At 41.0% G+C, this 17,021-nt stretch overlaps 1 protein-coding gene across 3 annotated transcripts in view; it reads right to left on the reverse strand.

The window, feature by feature from the left end:
* Positions 1-510: 510 nt before the first annotated feature.
* The window catches only part of Mtm1 (myotubularin 1), a 120,403-nt gene continuing 103,892 nt past the window's right edge, over positions 511-17,021 (reverse strand). For 2 of the 3 annotated variants that reach the window (XM_057760256.1, XM_057760258.1), the window contains 3 exons: positions 16,849-16,962; positions 9,843-10,019; positions 511-2,165 (listed from right to left, as the gene is read on the reverse strand). In XM_057760256.1, coding sequence (XP_057616239.1) covers positions 1,998-2,165; positions 9,843-10,019; positions 16,849-16,962 — 459 coding nt within the window. In that variant the 3' untranslated portion in view covers positions 511-1,997. The remainder of the gene's footprint in view (positions 2,166-9,842; positions 10,020-16,848; positions 16,963-17,021) is intronic. The other variant, XM_057760257.1, reaches the window with a different exon arrangement.

Consider the following 17,021-nt stretch of genomic DNA (forward strand, 5'->3'; position numbering starts at 1 on the left):
AGGTCATCCTCAGCTACATTAGGACAGTCTGGAGACTCCATTTTAATTTTTTTCACAGAGCGACTTCCACTACCTTGTCAAGGTGAGATGTTTTCTATCCTCTGTTCCAGGTGTAGGTATGTGTGAGGTGAACTGGCATCAGTGTGCATTTTCCTTAAGGTCTCCAGATGTGCCCATCAATAGTAAATTCATTTGGCCATTTATCAACCAGAAATGGAAGTAAGCTGGTTGTGACAGTGTGTGACTGTGAGATGTAGGCAGGAGGATCAGGAGTTCAAGGCCAGCTGTGGTGCCTCAGTTAAGCTGGAGGCCAACTTGAGCTATATGAGACTTTAAGTCAAACAACCGAAAAAGAAAGCAAATGTTGCTACTATGATAAAAAATAAGCATGTGAAATAGATCCAGCAAAAGAAAATAAGCAAAAAAGATGGGCACAATGCACATCTTAACACACACAGTTATATCCCTGAATATTCTGTTAGGTTTTAGTTAAATATATTTATTACAGCAGGTCTTAAATATTCATTGTCATGAAAATGTTTCCATGAAATTTCACAAAGTCCTTTGAGCTATTAGTATTAGCATTTTTTCTTTTTATGAAGTGACACGTTTTAATTTATGAAATATTTACAGCGTTTACAAAAAGCAAAAGAATACCTAATAAAAAACTTTATACTTATAAAATCCATACATTACACTACTATATTTGAGATGTCTTATTTGGTAGACTGGTAAGTTATGACATAAAATAATTTACAAAGATAAATTTAATCTCTCTTAATTTGCCAAAACAAAACCATTTTAACTATAAATAATCTTTACAAACCATGGTAAAACATTAATTAAATGCTTTAACTCTAGCTTTAGCTTTTACAAATATATTTACTAAATGAATTATTTCAGATATTGGATAGAACTGTGCACTTAAAATTTCATACTACAAAACAAAATGAAAAAAACCTGAAAAAGCAAACTGCCCAGTACTTCAAGTAATAATGTGCAGAACCAGTTCTTATGCATGCACATGGAAGAGAAACCCAACACCATTTAAACGGAGATATATAAACAGAATACTTTCAAGAATACACTAAAAAATGTACACCTGGGGCATTATTTAAAAAAAAAAAGATGCTCTAGCCATAGCTCTTCCATCCAAGATGGTAAAGCCTACATTTTGGCAGATAAGCTGCACTGACTAGAGGTGTGTTTGTGAAAATATTCACCTAAGCAGCAGAAGGCAGCTGACATCCTCACACAGTGCTATTTATGGGGTTGGCCTCCACCTGAGTATGACTCAGTGTCAGACAAGCTCCTGGGGGAATTTAGAAAGCAGAGCTTGCAAAATTAAGGAGAAAAATCAAACCACATCACTTTTAAAATATAAAAATATGCTTCTCTTGAAAAAATGATGGGAGAACCTTTTGTTTTCAAAATTTCAAAATGATGAAACGCTCATCTTTTTTCTTACATTACCACTTACGGTGGTATAAAAATTGGCAATTACTTCAACGCCTTGCTCGTCGAATCTGCCGAGGAAGCAGAGTGCAATTTGGCTTTTGGCAGTACTGCCCATCTTTCCCATTTGGATTCATTTTAGATAATCCAAAGCAACTGTTGTAAGCAGCTGGAGGAAAATCCATTTTACAAACACAGTTCCCCCTTGGATTTAAAATAATGTTTCAATTAAGTTCACAAAATATATACTGCATATGTAGCATTTATATAGATGTAAATTAAATTTTATCTTCGCAAAAGTGCTTTGTAAAAAATAGTGAGGATTTTCCAGAACCCCCTCTCGACTCATTTCTTCTGATTGCCACACAGACACCATAGAGTTCTTATAATATGTATTACAGAAGGCACATACTCAAGAGTCTAAGATATTAATTCAACTTCTAAATGGAGGCAGATATTTGAAATCTACTTTGTACACATGCTCAAAATGAAAGTCAACTATTTCACTTATCCAGAACTCAAGTATAGTGCCAGTGATTCCCTCAGAAGTGAGTCTGCACATGGGGCATCATCTGTGAAGGACTGGAAGGTGAAGCAGGGGGGTCAGAAAGCTTGGCGGAGTTGGCGAGCTGCAATTCCTCAAGTTTCTTGATATAATCATCACGTAAGGCCAAGAGCTCCATGTAACGCTGCTCCACTGGGTTTGGCTGCTACAAAGAATCATATACATGTTATATTTGATGCCAGCCATGCCATCTGCTCACCGCCTTCATATTAACCCCTCTTTACTAAGAACTGACATACAGACTGCACCATGGACACATAGAGTCCTAAAACACACAGTTAGCTTTTCACCACTAAGGAATACAGCGCACACTTCTTCACACTTGCATGGCCACCTCTAAGCATTTATCAGACACAGTTGCAGATTTCTATGTTGTCCATCCCTAGACCCACTGTCCTCTTTCATTCTGCAGGACAGTTCTTCATAATTTGGCATGAGGCTCCTGTCTGTGTAGACCTGTGACACTTTTCCTAGAGATGTGTATCCAGAAAAACATTACAGTAATAATTTATATTTTTTTAAAAATCTATGTAACTGATAGCACTGTGTATTCAGCAAACTGTATTTGGCTCACTGTTGTGCTTTCTAAATTCTGTCACTGCTGACTCCTACTTACAGAACACAGCCATGCCCATGCTAAGGGCACTCAGCAATTTCCAGGGCTCCTCAATGGTACATACACTGGTTTACTGAATGTCTTCCTACGTATATACTCTTGCGCATAGCTGATGGATCTTCCTAGGCTTGGAGTCTATGAAGAGTAGAGTACAATCTCTTTGACTTCACTACACGCTGCCAAATCATCCTTGATGTGAGGCCATGGCCTGGGGCTCCTGCTCCACATTTTCACCAAGAATTGGGAACTTAAGACTTTCTGCCAACTTGAGGGCTAGGCTGTGGTATGCCATGGAAGTCTGTGTCTGCACTGCTCTGCCAGTCCATCTTCCCACGAGCTTCCTCTCTGAATGAACACACAGCTGAGTGCAGCAGCGCTCACAACCTCTGGACTGAGGTCAATTCCCACTTTGCCCCTTCCCAGCTGTCAACTGTGTGTGCCTGTATCAACCCTTCTGTAGAAACAGGCAATGCCCAGCAAGGCTCTTCTAGCATTGTTCGGAGGGTACCGTGAGTCCATGCCACTGTTATTCTTTCAGCAGTCAACAGGGCACTGATGTTGGCATAAAGGCACAATGGGATCCTTCTCAGCATGTTCATTTCTGTAACCCTTTATTCTGAGATACAAATCCCAGAGTGCACACATCTTAAAGCGTCCAGCTCAATGAATCTCTGTGAAGGTGTATGCTTAGGTGATGATCACCCAGATGAAGGTGTATGCGAGAAGAGCTCTGCAGGAGACTCATGTTCCAAGGCCATCAGAAGTGACTTCCAGAAAGTTTGAGCAGCATATGAAACAGGAAGAAAGAAAAGCTAAAGCCTGTAAGAGTGCCCTCCTTTAGCACATACAGTAGCTTCCAGAACTGCCCTGCATTAGTCTGTGTTGAACTGTCTAACCAAGCAGTGACTGCCAACGAAGCTGTTACAGTGAGCACCTCTGTCAAAAGCTGAGAAGAATGGGCCCTGCCAGCATCAGACATGTGATACGACCAGGATTCCTGAGCAGCAATCCTGAATCTTGAGGAGTAAGACCATGCCTTACTTAGCTTCTTGTGGCTGCCCTAACAAGCGAACACAAACTTTGGTGACTTAAAACAAAAAGTTACCCACCCTCTGCTGGCCAAGTGTCATCAGGGCCACACACTCTCTAGAGGCACTAGGAGAGAATCCTTCCTGGTTCTAATCCTGTTTCTGATGCCACCTATGAAAATATACTCTCTATCTGCCTTTACATGGCCTTTTCCTCTCCTCTGCGCCTGCGCTGCAAATCTCCGTCACCTCTGATTTAGGTAGGAAAATGCCAATTGGTGAATCCAGGGCCAATGTAAATTACAACTGCAAATGCTTATTATTCAAATAAGGTAACTGCAATGATTGATCTTCATGTCAGCTTGACTGGATTAGGAATCACCTAGAAGACACACAGTATGTCTTGATGGAGACTCTATAGAGAGCTTTAACTGGGGAGGAAGGACTCACCCTGAATGAGAGTGGCAGCAGTCTGGGAAACCAGACTGAATCATAAGGAGAAAGAGACTGAGCGTCAGTATTTATCCTTCTCTGTTTTCTGACTGTGGGCCCACTGTGACCTTAAGTTCCTGCCAGGTCCCATGGTCCTGCCACCATGCCTGTTCTGCCATGATGGATTGTATTCGCAAACTGTTGAACCTGTGTTGTTGTGCCAGGTATTTTTGTCACAGCAACAAGAAAAATGACTACTACAATCACATTTGTAGTGCGTAAGTATATATGTAAATATGTATATATATGTATATATGTACATGTATCTATGTACATATCCTTTGAAGTAGAAAGGAGTACTGTAATTCAACCTAATGCGGGATTCCAAAGAATGAATCAGTTGAATACAGCTCCACATGTGTCTGCCCCCATATTTCTACGGGGACTGCTACTTTCAACAGTATTGCTCAGGGTCCACAGCTTTACCAAAGTGCCCTCTTCACCCTGCTTGTACCAAGTACTGTTTTCAAAGAAGCCTATGTACTGTTAGGGCAAGCATGCTTGGCGCAGCAGCTAATACCCACTCTGTGCTGCATAGTACTAGCCTTTGCTTAGCTTTCTGTGCTCGGTTGTGTTCAGTCAGCAAGAAAGCCTGATTTCATGGTCTATATCTTCCAGCAGGGGGAGACAGGCCAACAATAAACAACAATCCGTGAAGTTATCAACTGTTAGAAGATGATGGATACTAGAGAGCAGAACAAGATAGAAGAGTGGACAGGTATGGTGTTACTGGCTGTCTAATTTGGGAGTGAGACACTAAAGAAGGGAATGAGTTTAGGGGAAAGGCTTGAGAGGGATAAAGGAAGAACAGAGGCCAATGTGGCTAAAGAACTGTTTTACAAAGGATTTTTGAGACAGGAAAAAGAATAGAGGTACAGGGTCCCCCAAAATACCCAGAAGCCACTATAAAGACTTGATCCTTGAGTCTGAATGAGGTGAGTACCTTCCTAGCCAGTATGGAGAAATGTTGTCCTTAGACGTCAACTTTACAAGGACTGCTTTGGTTGTCATGCTGAGGACAGATTCAGAGCAAGCAAGGGTGGCCCAGGAGTTCATCTAGAAGTGCACCGCTATCACACAGCTCACCCTCAAGTGATGGCGGAAGCATACTGAAAACTGCTTGTACTCTGTAGTGAGTGTGCACGCGTGTGTTTGTGTGTGTGTGGTATGGGTGTTTTGTCTGCATGTATGTATATGCACAATGTGCAAGTCTGATGCCCACAAAGAGGTCAGAAAAGGGCTTCGCATACCCTAGGACTCGAAATACAGAAAGCTGTGAGCTGCCGTGTAGGTGCTGGGGATTGAACCCAGGTTCGCTGGAAGATATCAACAAGTATTCTTAATTACTGAATTACCTCTCCAGTCCTCCTTCCTCTGACCTATATATTTTGACATCCAAATGGGTTCTCTTGGCACACTGACCGTGCAGTGAGAGAGAGAAAAGCCTCAAAGATGACTTTAGGTTTCCTGATAGGGTAACTGGAATGAAGATGACAGCAGGAAGAGGAGTTGGAAGGGACCCTTAGGTGTTCTTTTTGGACGTGTGACATTTAATTTTGTATCCTGCCATTATTTACTAAATAATGCCATCTTCTTATTATGCCAAATCTCTACAGCCATGCTGATCTGTTCCTAGGTCATATCAACTTTTGTTTTTATATGTTATCATGCACTAATTATATAAAATAGTTTCATCATAACATTTTTATACATATATTTTGATCCTACTGTTTGTTCCCCACCCCTGCTGATTACTTTTCTCTTCCTAACTAGTCATCATTTCCTACTTTAATGCCTTTTTTTCCATGGTGACCCAATGAATTTAATTAGGGTTGCTTATAGAAACATGGGGACCTTGTCAGTGGTTGATAGACAGGAAAAAATATCTTCCCGCAACCATTAACTGTGGATAACATCACAGGGGTGGGGAAGGGGGGAGGGCCTCATAGGTTACTCCTCCCTAGCTACCGTTAAGTGCTTATAAATCCTTAGGAGGGGGAGAATCTTATGAGTCCCTCCCCTTAGATACCGTTAAAGGTTTATTACTTTTCAGGGGGACAGAGCCTCAAGAGTGCCTCCTCTTAGCTACTGTTTACTATCTATTACTTCTTAGGGAGGGGTGGAGCTCATGAGCCTCTTCTCTTAGCTGTTAAGTGTTTATAAATTCTCGGGGGCAGGAGGTAAGGACTCATGAGCCACTGTCCTCTAGCTACTGTAGACTGCCTATAAATCCACAGGGGAGGTGGGTATATGAGTGCCCCCACTACAGGATTAGGACAAGCACAATCTTATACAGGTCTGGGTCATATAATTCTTGACATATAGGAGGGCAAGTTCTTCCTTGATATCTTCCCAGTTTTGGTTATCTAAAAAAATCTTTCCTATGAATATTAAATTTTAGAGTCAGTTTGACAACTAGAATCAGCACATATGCTTAGACAAGAAAAATAAATCAGATGTGACAAAATCATTTTTACAGTGGCATGAATGTATAACTATAATGAGTTTTCTAAACTATTAGCAATAAGATATTAATGAAAGATTACAAATGAAAAAGATCAGTGAAGTAATGAATATAAAATACACAGAAGTTATTAACCTATAGATGCACAAAACAGTTAAAGAATATTAGCAGAGGAGTCCATTTCTGAGAGTATGTAAAGACAAGCAAGCAGTGAAGTCTAAAGTTCAATGACTTCAAATGTTATACCTGATCTTCTCACTTAGAAATGAGTGTGCACCAAACTCAGCACAACATACACAGAATAGGATACTTATCAAAGAAGCATTTTCACAGTCAAATGATTTTCACATTCATAAGCCTTTTAACTCTTCTACTAGAAATGACTTAAATACCATACATGTCAGATGGTTTATATGTCACTGGGCCTGTTCTTAACTTTCAGTTACTGAGTTTTATGTCACAGCAAGGACTGACTTTAAGAACAGGCTACGCTGGCCTTCATCAAGGTTAAGAGCTCATTATGGGGAGGGGCTGTATATTCTTTTCTCTTTCAACATGGGTAGTATATAATTGTGTTGTGAATACTGTAGGAGGCCATTAGTGAATGCTTTCTAGGTCCCACAAATGAATAATCACTTAACTTTTAAGTGGTTAAGTACATTCTTTCAGTTTTAAATTATAGAATTTAGAAAGTCCTATGTGATTAGTTCTACACAAGCAGATCTCTAAAGATCTCACATACTTAATTCACATTTCTATTGTCAGCTTCATCTGAGGGCACTGCAAGCACCAGCTTATGTGCCCTTGCCATCCTGGGGAGTCTTGTGGGCAAAGATTACCTGTTCCTAATCCCTGTATTCTCCCAGTTCAGGCCACACAGGGATACTCAGTATTTTGCAGAAGAAAATATTAAGTGCCCAGGGACATCAATTTGTGTAGGAATATTATAAGTCAGAAACAACTACACAGGGAAGGTAATGCTTCTGAACAGATGCCAGTAGACCATGATATACAGGAAATTAACGTCTGAAAGAAAAAGTTCCCTCAAAGAATGAACATTCTTGTTTGTCCAAGTTCCATTTTGTTAAACCCTTGGAGAATATGGGGTGGGGGTACTTTATAGAATGTTCTGATGACATCACCTCAAACTTGCCTCATCAGCAAAATGAAATAATACCAATCAAAAGGTACCAAACCAAATGGCTTGTCACATAATCATTGTTAACTTTTATAGTCAGAATTGAATTAGCCAAAATTCCTTGTACTTCACAAATTCCTACAAGTACAAATGGAGAGGTAATTGTACGTGTGTGCATGTGTGCGCGCATGTGTGTACATGTGCTCTGTTTGTTTATTTATTTAGAGACAGAGTCTCATTGTCTAGTCCTGGCTGACCTAAGCACATCATGTAGTCTAGGCTGGAGTCAAACTTGCAGAGATCTGCCTGTCTCTGCCTTTAAAGTGCTGGATGACAGATATGAGCCACCATGCCCGTCTTATAGTTTTAATTGTAAAATAAACATGTGGTCTGTAATGGTCATCACTTGCTACCTGACATTCTAAATGCCAGAACTACTGGATATTCAGGATATTCCCTCAAAGTACTGCTCAAATTCCAAACTACATAGTCAAATATTCTCAAGCTCTGGCACCTGTCACTTTCCAAAAAGAATACATACTTCTAACAGGGCCTCATTACAAAAGCCTTTCACTCGGGCAATAGAGACTTCACAGTGAGGGTGCCAGGTTGAAATGAGTAATTCTCCAGTGAGTGTGAGGTACAGGATGGTGTCCAGCCAGAGCAAGTGTGGAGAAGCCAGTGACATCAAGAATGAAGCTCTCTGCTTTGCCACCCCAGCCCACTACTAATGGGATTACAGCTGAGGCTCTGGCAAGGCTGCACTGTGCAGGTAGTCAATGCCCTATGCCACAGCACAATATGCAAAAGTCTACCAAGAGCCACCACAAACACTAGAAGACTCAGAACAAAGCTGGGAGTAGAGGCACTTTTCTTCTGAGCCTTATTAAATAGGATGCATTTTCTTCTGGTTTAGGGTAAAGTTGTGAAAAGGGAAAACCCATGAAAATGAATGTATGTATATATGTGCTGTGGGATAGTGGTCTTCTACCCTGTAAAGATTTGTCACTTGTATTGCTTTAATATAATGCTAATTGGCCAGTAGCCAGGCAGGAAGTATATAGGAGGGGAGACCAGGCAGAAGTATAGGCAGGGCAACCAGAACAGGAGAATTCTGGGAAGAGGAAATGTTGAGTCTGCAGTTATCACCCAGATGCAGAGGAAGCAAGATGAGACTGCCTTGCTGATAAAAGGTACCAAGCCACATAGCTAATACAGACAAGAATTATAGGTTAATGTAAGCTATAAGAGTTAATAAGAAGCCAGGGCTAATAGGCTAATCAGTTTAGAATTAATGTAAGCCTCTGTATGTTTCTTTGGGACTAAATGGCTGCGGAACCTGGCTGAATAGAAACCTTTGGTAACATACATGTATGTATGTATCTATGTATGTATTTATTTTCTCCTCCCTCTCCTCTCTTTACCTTCCCTTTCCATTCATCCCCCCTCCCCTTCCCTTTTCTCCCTTCCTCTTTCTTTCTCTTCCCTCCTTCCTTCCTGTCTCTTTCCTTATCTCCCCCTCCCTTTCCCCCTTTTCCTCTCTCTTCCCTACTTCTCCTTCCTTTTCTATCCATCTCTACCCCTTTCCTGTTTTTCCCCTTTTGAAATGTCTTTATTTAAATGTGAAGTTTTTCACTTGAAAAATCTGCTTCCATGTGAACTGATAAGTAACTATCTAAATTTACTAACCATTGGTGTATTGGTATCTTTCTTTTAGATATAGAGATATTCAGTGCACAAGATGTTGGGGAATTATGCACAGAGTCTTCTAATAATGTGTAAGAATTTCAGGTGATTAGGAGAGACCCTTAGCTAGGAAAACTTAGAAACTTTCTAGAGTTTTAAAATGGCTTACATTATGGTTAAAGAAATTACAGTATTCATTTGAGCAGAGAAATATAAGTTTAACTTCAAAATTCATGGTTTAGTAATTCACAACAATTTTAAATTACGGTTAGTTTAAAAGCAAGTGTTTTCTTTATTATGTTTGTTCTTAGATTGCTAACAAACCACCAGCACAGTAAATAGCATCATTTTAGCTGGGGTAGAGCCATTCAGTCCAGCGAAGCTCTCTTTTCACTTACTTGTTGCTTGATTCTGGGATTCCATCGAATGTAGTAATTCACCCACAGTTCCAAGTGGCGCATACTGGCAACTGGATATAAAACTCGATTGATTTCTTTTGTATAGAAGGGATTTTTGAATTTGTCTTTATTGCTGTTAATTAGCGACCATACAGAAACTGTTCTTTCTGTAACTTTCTATAGAGAGAGAAAGCAGAAAGGTAAACACACTCGCAAACCATCCTGCAGCCTGTGGCAACCCAGGGCACATTTTCATTATCCTCCAGAATAGAAAAAAAAAATCAGCTGAGTGTTTGCATCCACTACTGATATTTGCATAGATAACTGCCTAGCTGAGAGCCAGTGTTTAGCTCTCTTTTTCTTTTTTTCAAGAAAGGGTTTCTCTGTGTACAACAGCCCTAGCTGTCCTGGAATTAGCTCTTGTAGACCAGGCAGGCCTTGAACTCACTGAGATCCGCCTCCCTCTGCTTCATGAGTGCTGGGATTAAAGGCTTGTGCCACCACCTCCCGGCTACATCTTATTTTTTAATCATCTGCCCATGTGCATTTAAGGTGATTTCAGATCCGACTCTTGGCTTTTGTGAGTAGTGTTTCTGTAATAGGAATGAATGCACTTATCTCTTCTACATACCAACTTGATTTCTTTGTTCCTTTTTTGTGCTACTTGGGTTTGAATACAAGACCACTAAGGCCTATAACCAGACTATTTTAATAATATTTTACCTTTATTTAAGAAAAAGTATTTAGTGTAATGTGTGAGTGCAGGCACATGGATGCCATATCCCGAGTACAGAGCACAGAGAACAACTCTGTGGAGTTGATTCTTTCCTTCAAACTTTACATTGCCTTTAGGGATCTGTGCTGGATAGTTTTATCTCAGCTTGACACAAATTAGAGTCATCAGAGAGGCGGGAACCCCATTTGAAAAAAAAAAAAAACACTTCTATGTAGACAAGCCTGTAGGGCATTTTCTTAAATATTGATTGATGTAGGAGGGCCCAGGCCATGGTGGATGGTGCCATCCTTGGGCTGATGGTCCTGGGTTCTATAAGAAAGCAGGCTGAGCAAGCTGTTGAAGGAGGCTGCTTGTTCATCCTGGCTGCCCAGAACTGAAACAATCACACAGAAACTGTATTATTTAAATCACCGCTTGGCCCATTAGCTCTAGCTTCTTATTGGCTGATTCTTACATCTTAATTTAACCCATTTCTAGTAATACGTGTAAACCAGGTGGTGGTGGCACACACCTTTAATCCCAGGCAGATCTCTCTTGAGTTTGAGGCCAGCCTGGTCTACAAGAGCTAGTTCCCAGTCAGCCTCCAAAGCTACAGAGAAACCCTGTCTCGAAAAATCAGAAAAGAGAAAAGAAAAGAAAGAAAGAAGTGTAAATTTAGCATACAACCCAAAAATTTCACTTCTGGGTTGTATTTTTAAAAGAACTGGAGGTGGGAGAGCTAGGCGTGGTAGCTCAAGCCCATAATCCCAGCAGTTGAGAGGTTAACATAGAAGGACCACAAGTTTCAGGCCAGTTGAGTTCCCCACTGGATGTAGATATAAGATGTTCCGAGAATAAAGAGTCATTCTGGCCTTTTCCAAGATGACCTTGTAAGCTGTGTCGGTTTTATTCCTCACGACTCCGTTTCAGCCGGGTTAGGGAATCTATGTTGGACCCACATGGGCTCCGACACCATACTGAGTTCCAAAGTAGGCTGGCCTACATATTAAGACCCCGTTGCCACCCAAAATAAAAATGCAATCACATCAATGTGTAGCCTAAAATTAAATTCAGGATATGGGTATAAGGCATATATAAAATATAATTGAATTTTATGTTTTGACTGGATTCTATCTTTAAGATATCTCATTATGCATATGCAAATATTCCAAAATCAGAACAAAATTCATAAAGCCAAAGCATTTCTGGTCCCAAGAATTTGGTTTTTTGTTGTTTGATTGCTTACTTGCTTGCTTGGTTGGTTTTGGTTTTTCAAGGCAGGGCTTCTCTGTGTAGCTTTGGAACCTATCCTGGAACTTGCTTTGTAGACCAGGCTGGCCTCGAACTCACAGAGATCTACTGCCTCTGCCTCCTGAGTGCTGGGATTAAAGGTGTGTGACACCATCACCTGGCCCAAAAATTTGAAATATGAGGTAGATACTCATACTGTATTTGCAAAGAAACAGAAATCAAGGCAACTTGGGATTCTTCTGTGACAATATTGCATAGAAAAGTTTTACGGAAAGTGCTTCAAGCTAGCTTTCTGCAGCTATCAGACTGCCACCTATCTATGAAAGGAAAGCAAAGATCCTCACAGACTTACACAGCTTCAAGAATGAGCTACTTTGTGGTCTGGGGAGTTAGCTCCATCAGTATAGCTTACCTTGCAAGCATGAGGGCCCTAGTTCAATCCCCAGAATCCACATAAAGCCCTAAGCAAATGGGGTATACAAATAATCCAGCACTGTGCATGTGGAGACTGAAGGATGCCGAGATCTAACTGGCCATTCTAGCCCACTGGTAAGCTCTAGGGCAACGAGAGACCCCGCTTTAAAGAGTTGGAGAGCATTTCTTAGGATGACACCTAGATTAGTGGTTGACCTGCATGCAATTATATGTGTGCATTTGCACCTGCATACACAAACTCACGTTTAAAAAATGAACCACTTCCCCAAATGCACCTTCCTGTGGAAGTGACCAAAATAATGCACCCCAGGAAAAGAAAGTAAGGCTGCACAGTATTCCAAGAGTGACAGTTCCAGCAAGGTAAAGGAACAACTGGTGTAGATTGAAGGTTCTGTGACGGAGACATTGGGGTCATCTGATGTGCTTAAGATTCTTCAGGGGTATGTGATACAGTAAGGAGAATTTGGAGTTGAGTTAGTAAACAGACAGTTGTGAAAGCAAGAGAAAATCAATGCCTGCAGGAAAAGGAAAGCAATCACAGGACAGAGGCTGAGAGCGCAGCTGCAAACAGCAGGTGCTTAGTCATCAGAATCCAACTGCGAAATGCTGAGCTAATCAGAGCCGTGCTATGGATTGGAGATGTGTGGCAGAAAAAAAATTTGTCTGTGAGGCAGGAATAGGGGAAAGGAAGACATTGTGACCATGCCAGTAGTTAACACCTGCAACTGGATAGCTATGCAGTAGCAATAAAGACATGCACTTGGGAGATAAGAAGACAAGTACCAGATAAATCAATTCAAAACACAAGTTGGCTCAAGCTTCATGGAAGACAGTATGAAGATTCTTCAGGAAATTAAAAACAGAACCACTCTGTGATCCAGAAAGCCTGCTACTACTGGTTGTATATCTAAAAGAAATCAAAGCCAGGCCTGGTGTATCAGGCCTGTGATCCCAGCTACTATGGAGACTGAGGTAGGAGGATCATAAATTAAAAGACTATCTGAGCTACAAAGCAAGATCAAGGCTGGTCTGGTGACTTGGTGAGACCTTGTCTCATTTTTCTTAAATAAGGGGTAGAGAGATGACCTAGTGGGTGAGTAAAAGTGCTTACCTTGAAATCCTGGTGACCTGAGTTCAATCCTGTCTTAGTCAGAGTTTCTATTGCTGTGATGAAATAGCATGACCAAAGCAACTTGTGTGTGTTTGGGTATCTGTGTGTGTGTCTGCATGTATTTTGGTGACTGTATTTACCTGGCTTACACTTTACATTGTCCATCACCGAGGGAAGTTAGGACAGGAAGTCAAACAGGGCAAGAACCTGGAGGCGGGAGCTGATGCAGAAGCCATGGAGGGGTGCTGCTTACTTACTCCCTACTTACTTTAGGGTTTGTTCTCCATAGCTTGCTCAGCCTGCTTTCTTATAGAACCCAGGACCACCAGCCCAAGGATGGCACCACCCACAAAGGGCTGGGCCCTCCCTCATCAAGCAATATTTAAGAAAATGCCCTACAGGCTTATTCCAGGACAGGCTCCAAAGCTACACAGAGAAGCCCTGCCTTGAAAAACCAAAACCAACCAAGCAAGCAAGTAAGCAATCAAACAACAAAAAACCAAATTCTTGGGACCAGAAATGCTTTGGCTTTATGAATTTTGTTCTGATTTTGGAATATTTGCATATGCATAATGAGATATCTTAAAGATAGAATCCAGTCAAAACATAAAATTCAATTATATTTTATATATGCCTTATACCCATATCCTGAATTTAATTTTAGGCTACACATTGATGTGATTGCATTTTTATTTTGGGTGGCAACAGGGTCTTAATATGTAGGCCAGCCTACTTTGGAACTCAGTATGGAACTCAACTGGCCTGAAACTTGTGGTCCTTCTATGTTAACCTCTCAACTGCTGGGATTATGGGCTTGAGCTACCACGCCTAGCTCTCCCACCTCCAGTTCTTTTAAAAATACAACCCAGAAGTGAAATTTTTGGGTTGTATGCTAAATTTACACTTCTTTCTTTCTTTTCTTTTCTCTTTTCTGATTTTTCGAGACAGGGTTTCTCTGTAGCTTTGGAGGCTGACTGGGAACTAGCTCTTGTAGACCAGGCTGGCCTCAAACTCAAGAGAGATCTGCCTGGGATTAAAGGTGTGTGCCACCACCACCTGGTTTACACGTATTACTAGAAATGGGTTAAATTAAGATGTAAGAATTAGCCAATATGAAGCTAGAGCTAATGGGCCAAGCGGTGATTTAAATAATACAGTTTCTGTGTGATTGTTTCAGTTCTGGGCAGCCAGGATGAACAAGCAGCCTCCTTCAACAGCTTGCTCAGCCTGCTTTCTTATAGAACCCAGGACCATCAGCCCAAGGATGGCACCATCCACCATGGCCTGGGCCCTCCTACATCAATCAATATTTAAGAAAATGCCCTACAGGCTTGTCTACATAGAAGTGTTTTTTTTTTTTCAAATGGGGTTCCCGCCTCTCTGATGACTCTAATTTGTGTCAAGCTGAGATAAAACTATCCAGCACAGATCCCTAAAGGCAATGTAAAGTTTGAAGGAAAGAATCAACTCCACAGAGTTGTTCTCTGTGCTCTGTACTCGGGATATGGCATCCATGTGCCTGCACTCACACATTACACTAAATACTTTTTCTTAAATAAAGGTAAAATATTATTAAAATAGTCTGGTTATAGGCCTTAGTGGTCTTGTATTCAAACCCAAGTAGCACAAAAAAGGAACAAAGAAATCAAGTTGGTATGTAGAAGAGATAAGTGCATTCATTCCTATTACAGAAACACTACTCACAAAAACCAAAGAATCGGATCTGAAATCACCTTAAATGTACATGGGCAGATGATTAAAAAATAAGATGTAGCTGGGAGGTGGTGGCACAAGCCTTTAATCCCAGCACTCATGAAGCAGAGGGAGGCGGATCTCAGTGAGTTCAAGGCCTGTCTGGTCTACAAGAGCTAGTTCCAGGATTAAAGGTGTGTGCCACCACTACCTAGCTTACATTTCCCTTTTTAAGATGCACTGTTTTCCATTCCCTTACTAGTTTATGAGAGTTCTTTATCTCCCAGAGAGATACAGAATAAGTACCTGGTTCTAGAACACTTGGAGCAAGTCACGACTGTTACTTTTTCCTCAGAGGGAACCTCTGCCAGGGTCCTTAACCTCCATAGAGGGATGGAGGAGAGAGGGGTAGCTTATTCCAACCAGGTTTTCTTCATGTTACTCCTCACTTTGTCCCAGATAATATGCCGGCAGGGTTCAGCCCTGGGCCCAGCTAGGTCTTCTGCAATACAGAGTGAGCTGGTGCTTGGCTTCTCTGCTGCCGCTTTCAGATTTGGCTTTCTTAATCTACAATATTTGTTATATATCTATTGGCTTTTCTCCTTCTAATTTTTTCCTGTAATTTTCTCCTTTTTCCTATTTTTTTAGGTTCATGCCCTTCCACTTTTTTTAAAGGTTTTTAAAAAATATTTGTTTATTTATTATGTATACAATAGTCTGTCTGTGTGTATGCCTGCAGGCCAGAAGACGGCACCAGACCCCATTACAGATGGTTGTGAGCCACCATGTGGTTGCTGGGAATTGAATTCAGGACCTTTGGAAGAGCAGGCAGTGCTCTTAACCTCTGAGCCATCTCTCCAGCCCCCCTTCCACTTTTTAACTGGACTTAGGATCCACTCCAAGAGTTCTAACCCATAACTGTAATTTTTAATGAGGCCAAGAACCTAAGCATACATAGGTCATGGGCCCAGGGAAAAACCTACTACTCTTAGTCTCCTAAATAAATATAACAATAAAATGATGTCTTATGACACATTGCTAAATCTAAAGATCAGTGAGCACTCAGCTCATACCAGAGAAGCTGCTTCTTGCTGTAGACGGTAATTAACACAGAGACTCATAAATGCACAAAGTATATAAAAGGAGAGATTTTATAGTATTTGGCCCCAAATCGGATGTTTTTATCAAATCCCCCATTCCAAGCTCAGGAGTCTATGCAGAAGAGGACGTGGATGTCTATAAGGAACAGTGTTGGTGAATGACTTCCGTGAAACAGCAAGTTCCAGATACATATGAACTCCAAGAGACTGTGACGCCATGGACAACTGCACAACTTCAAGTCAGACAAAAGCCCAGAAAGAAGAAGTGTACACAAATTGCCACCCCTCACCAAGAAGGTATTTTAAAATGATATCTGTTGGAAAAGGTAAACATCAGTTTTCATCAATGGACTGTGACCCAGGGTCCCATGTTTTTAGTGGCCTTTTTTTTCCCTCTCTTCCTCCCCCCATCCCTCCCTCCTTCATTTTGAAGAGAGACGGACTATCAAGAGAGATGGGTAAGGGAGGGTGTAAGAACTGGAAGGATCTGGAGGACTGGAAAGAATAGTATCAAAATGTGTTACCTGAAATTCTCAAAGAATAAATTTTAAATTTCCCTTTACATTACTTTCCCTGCAGCCCCACAGGGAAAACTTGTATACTTTAAAATCACCCCTACTCCTCAGGGAAGCGCCAGTCTTTCATGTTCTTCCTAGAGTCACTTTGTAAAGCCTTCACAAAAACCATTAGTGTTTTGCTCACCTGTTTTTCTCGAGCCGATTCACAGTTAAATAAGAAAGTACCAAATCGACAGCTATACAGATGATCCAAGATTGTAATCAAAAAGCGTTCATTGAACTCAAAAGCTGTGGGGAACTAGATAACAACAAACAAACAAGCAGAACGTGAAAAATAGTCTGTTCTTTCAAGGAAGA

Source organism: Chionomys nivalis, chromosome X, assembly GCF_950005125.1.
Source record: "Chionomys nivalis chromosome X, mChiNiv1.1, whole genome shotgun sequence".
Classification (NCBI taxonomy): Eukaryota; Metazoa; Chordata; class Mammalia; order Rodentia; family Cricetidae; genus Chionomys; species Chionomys nivalis.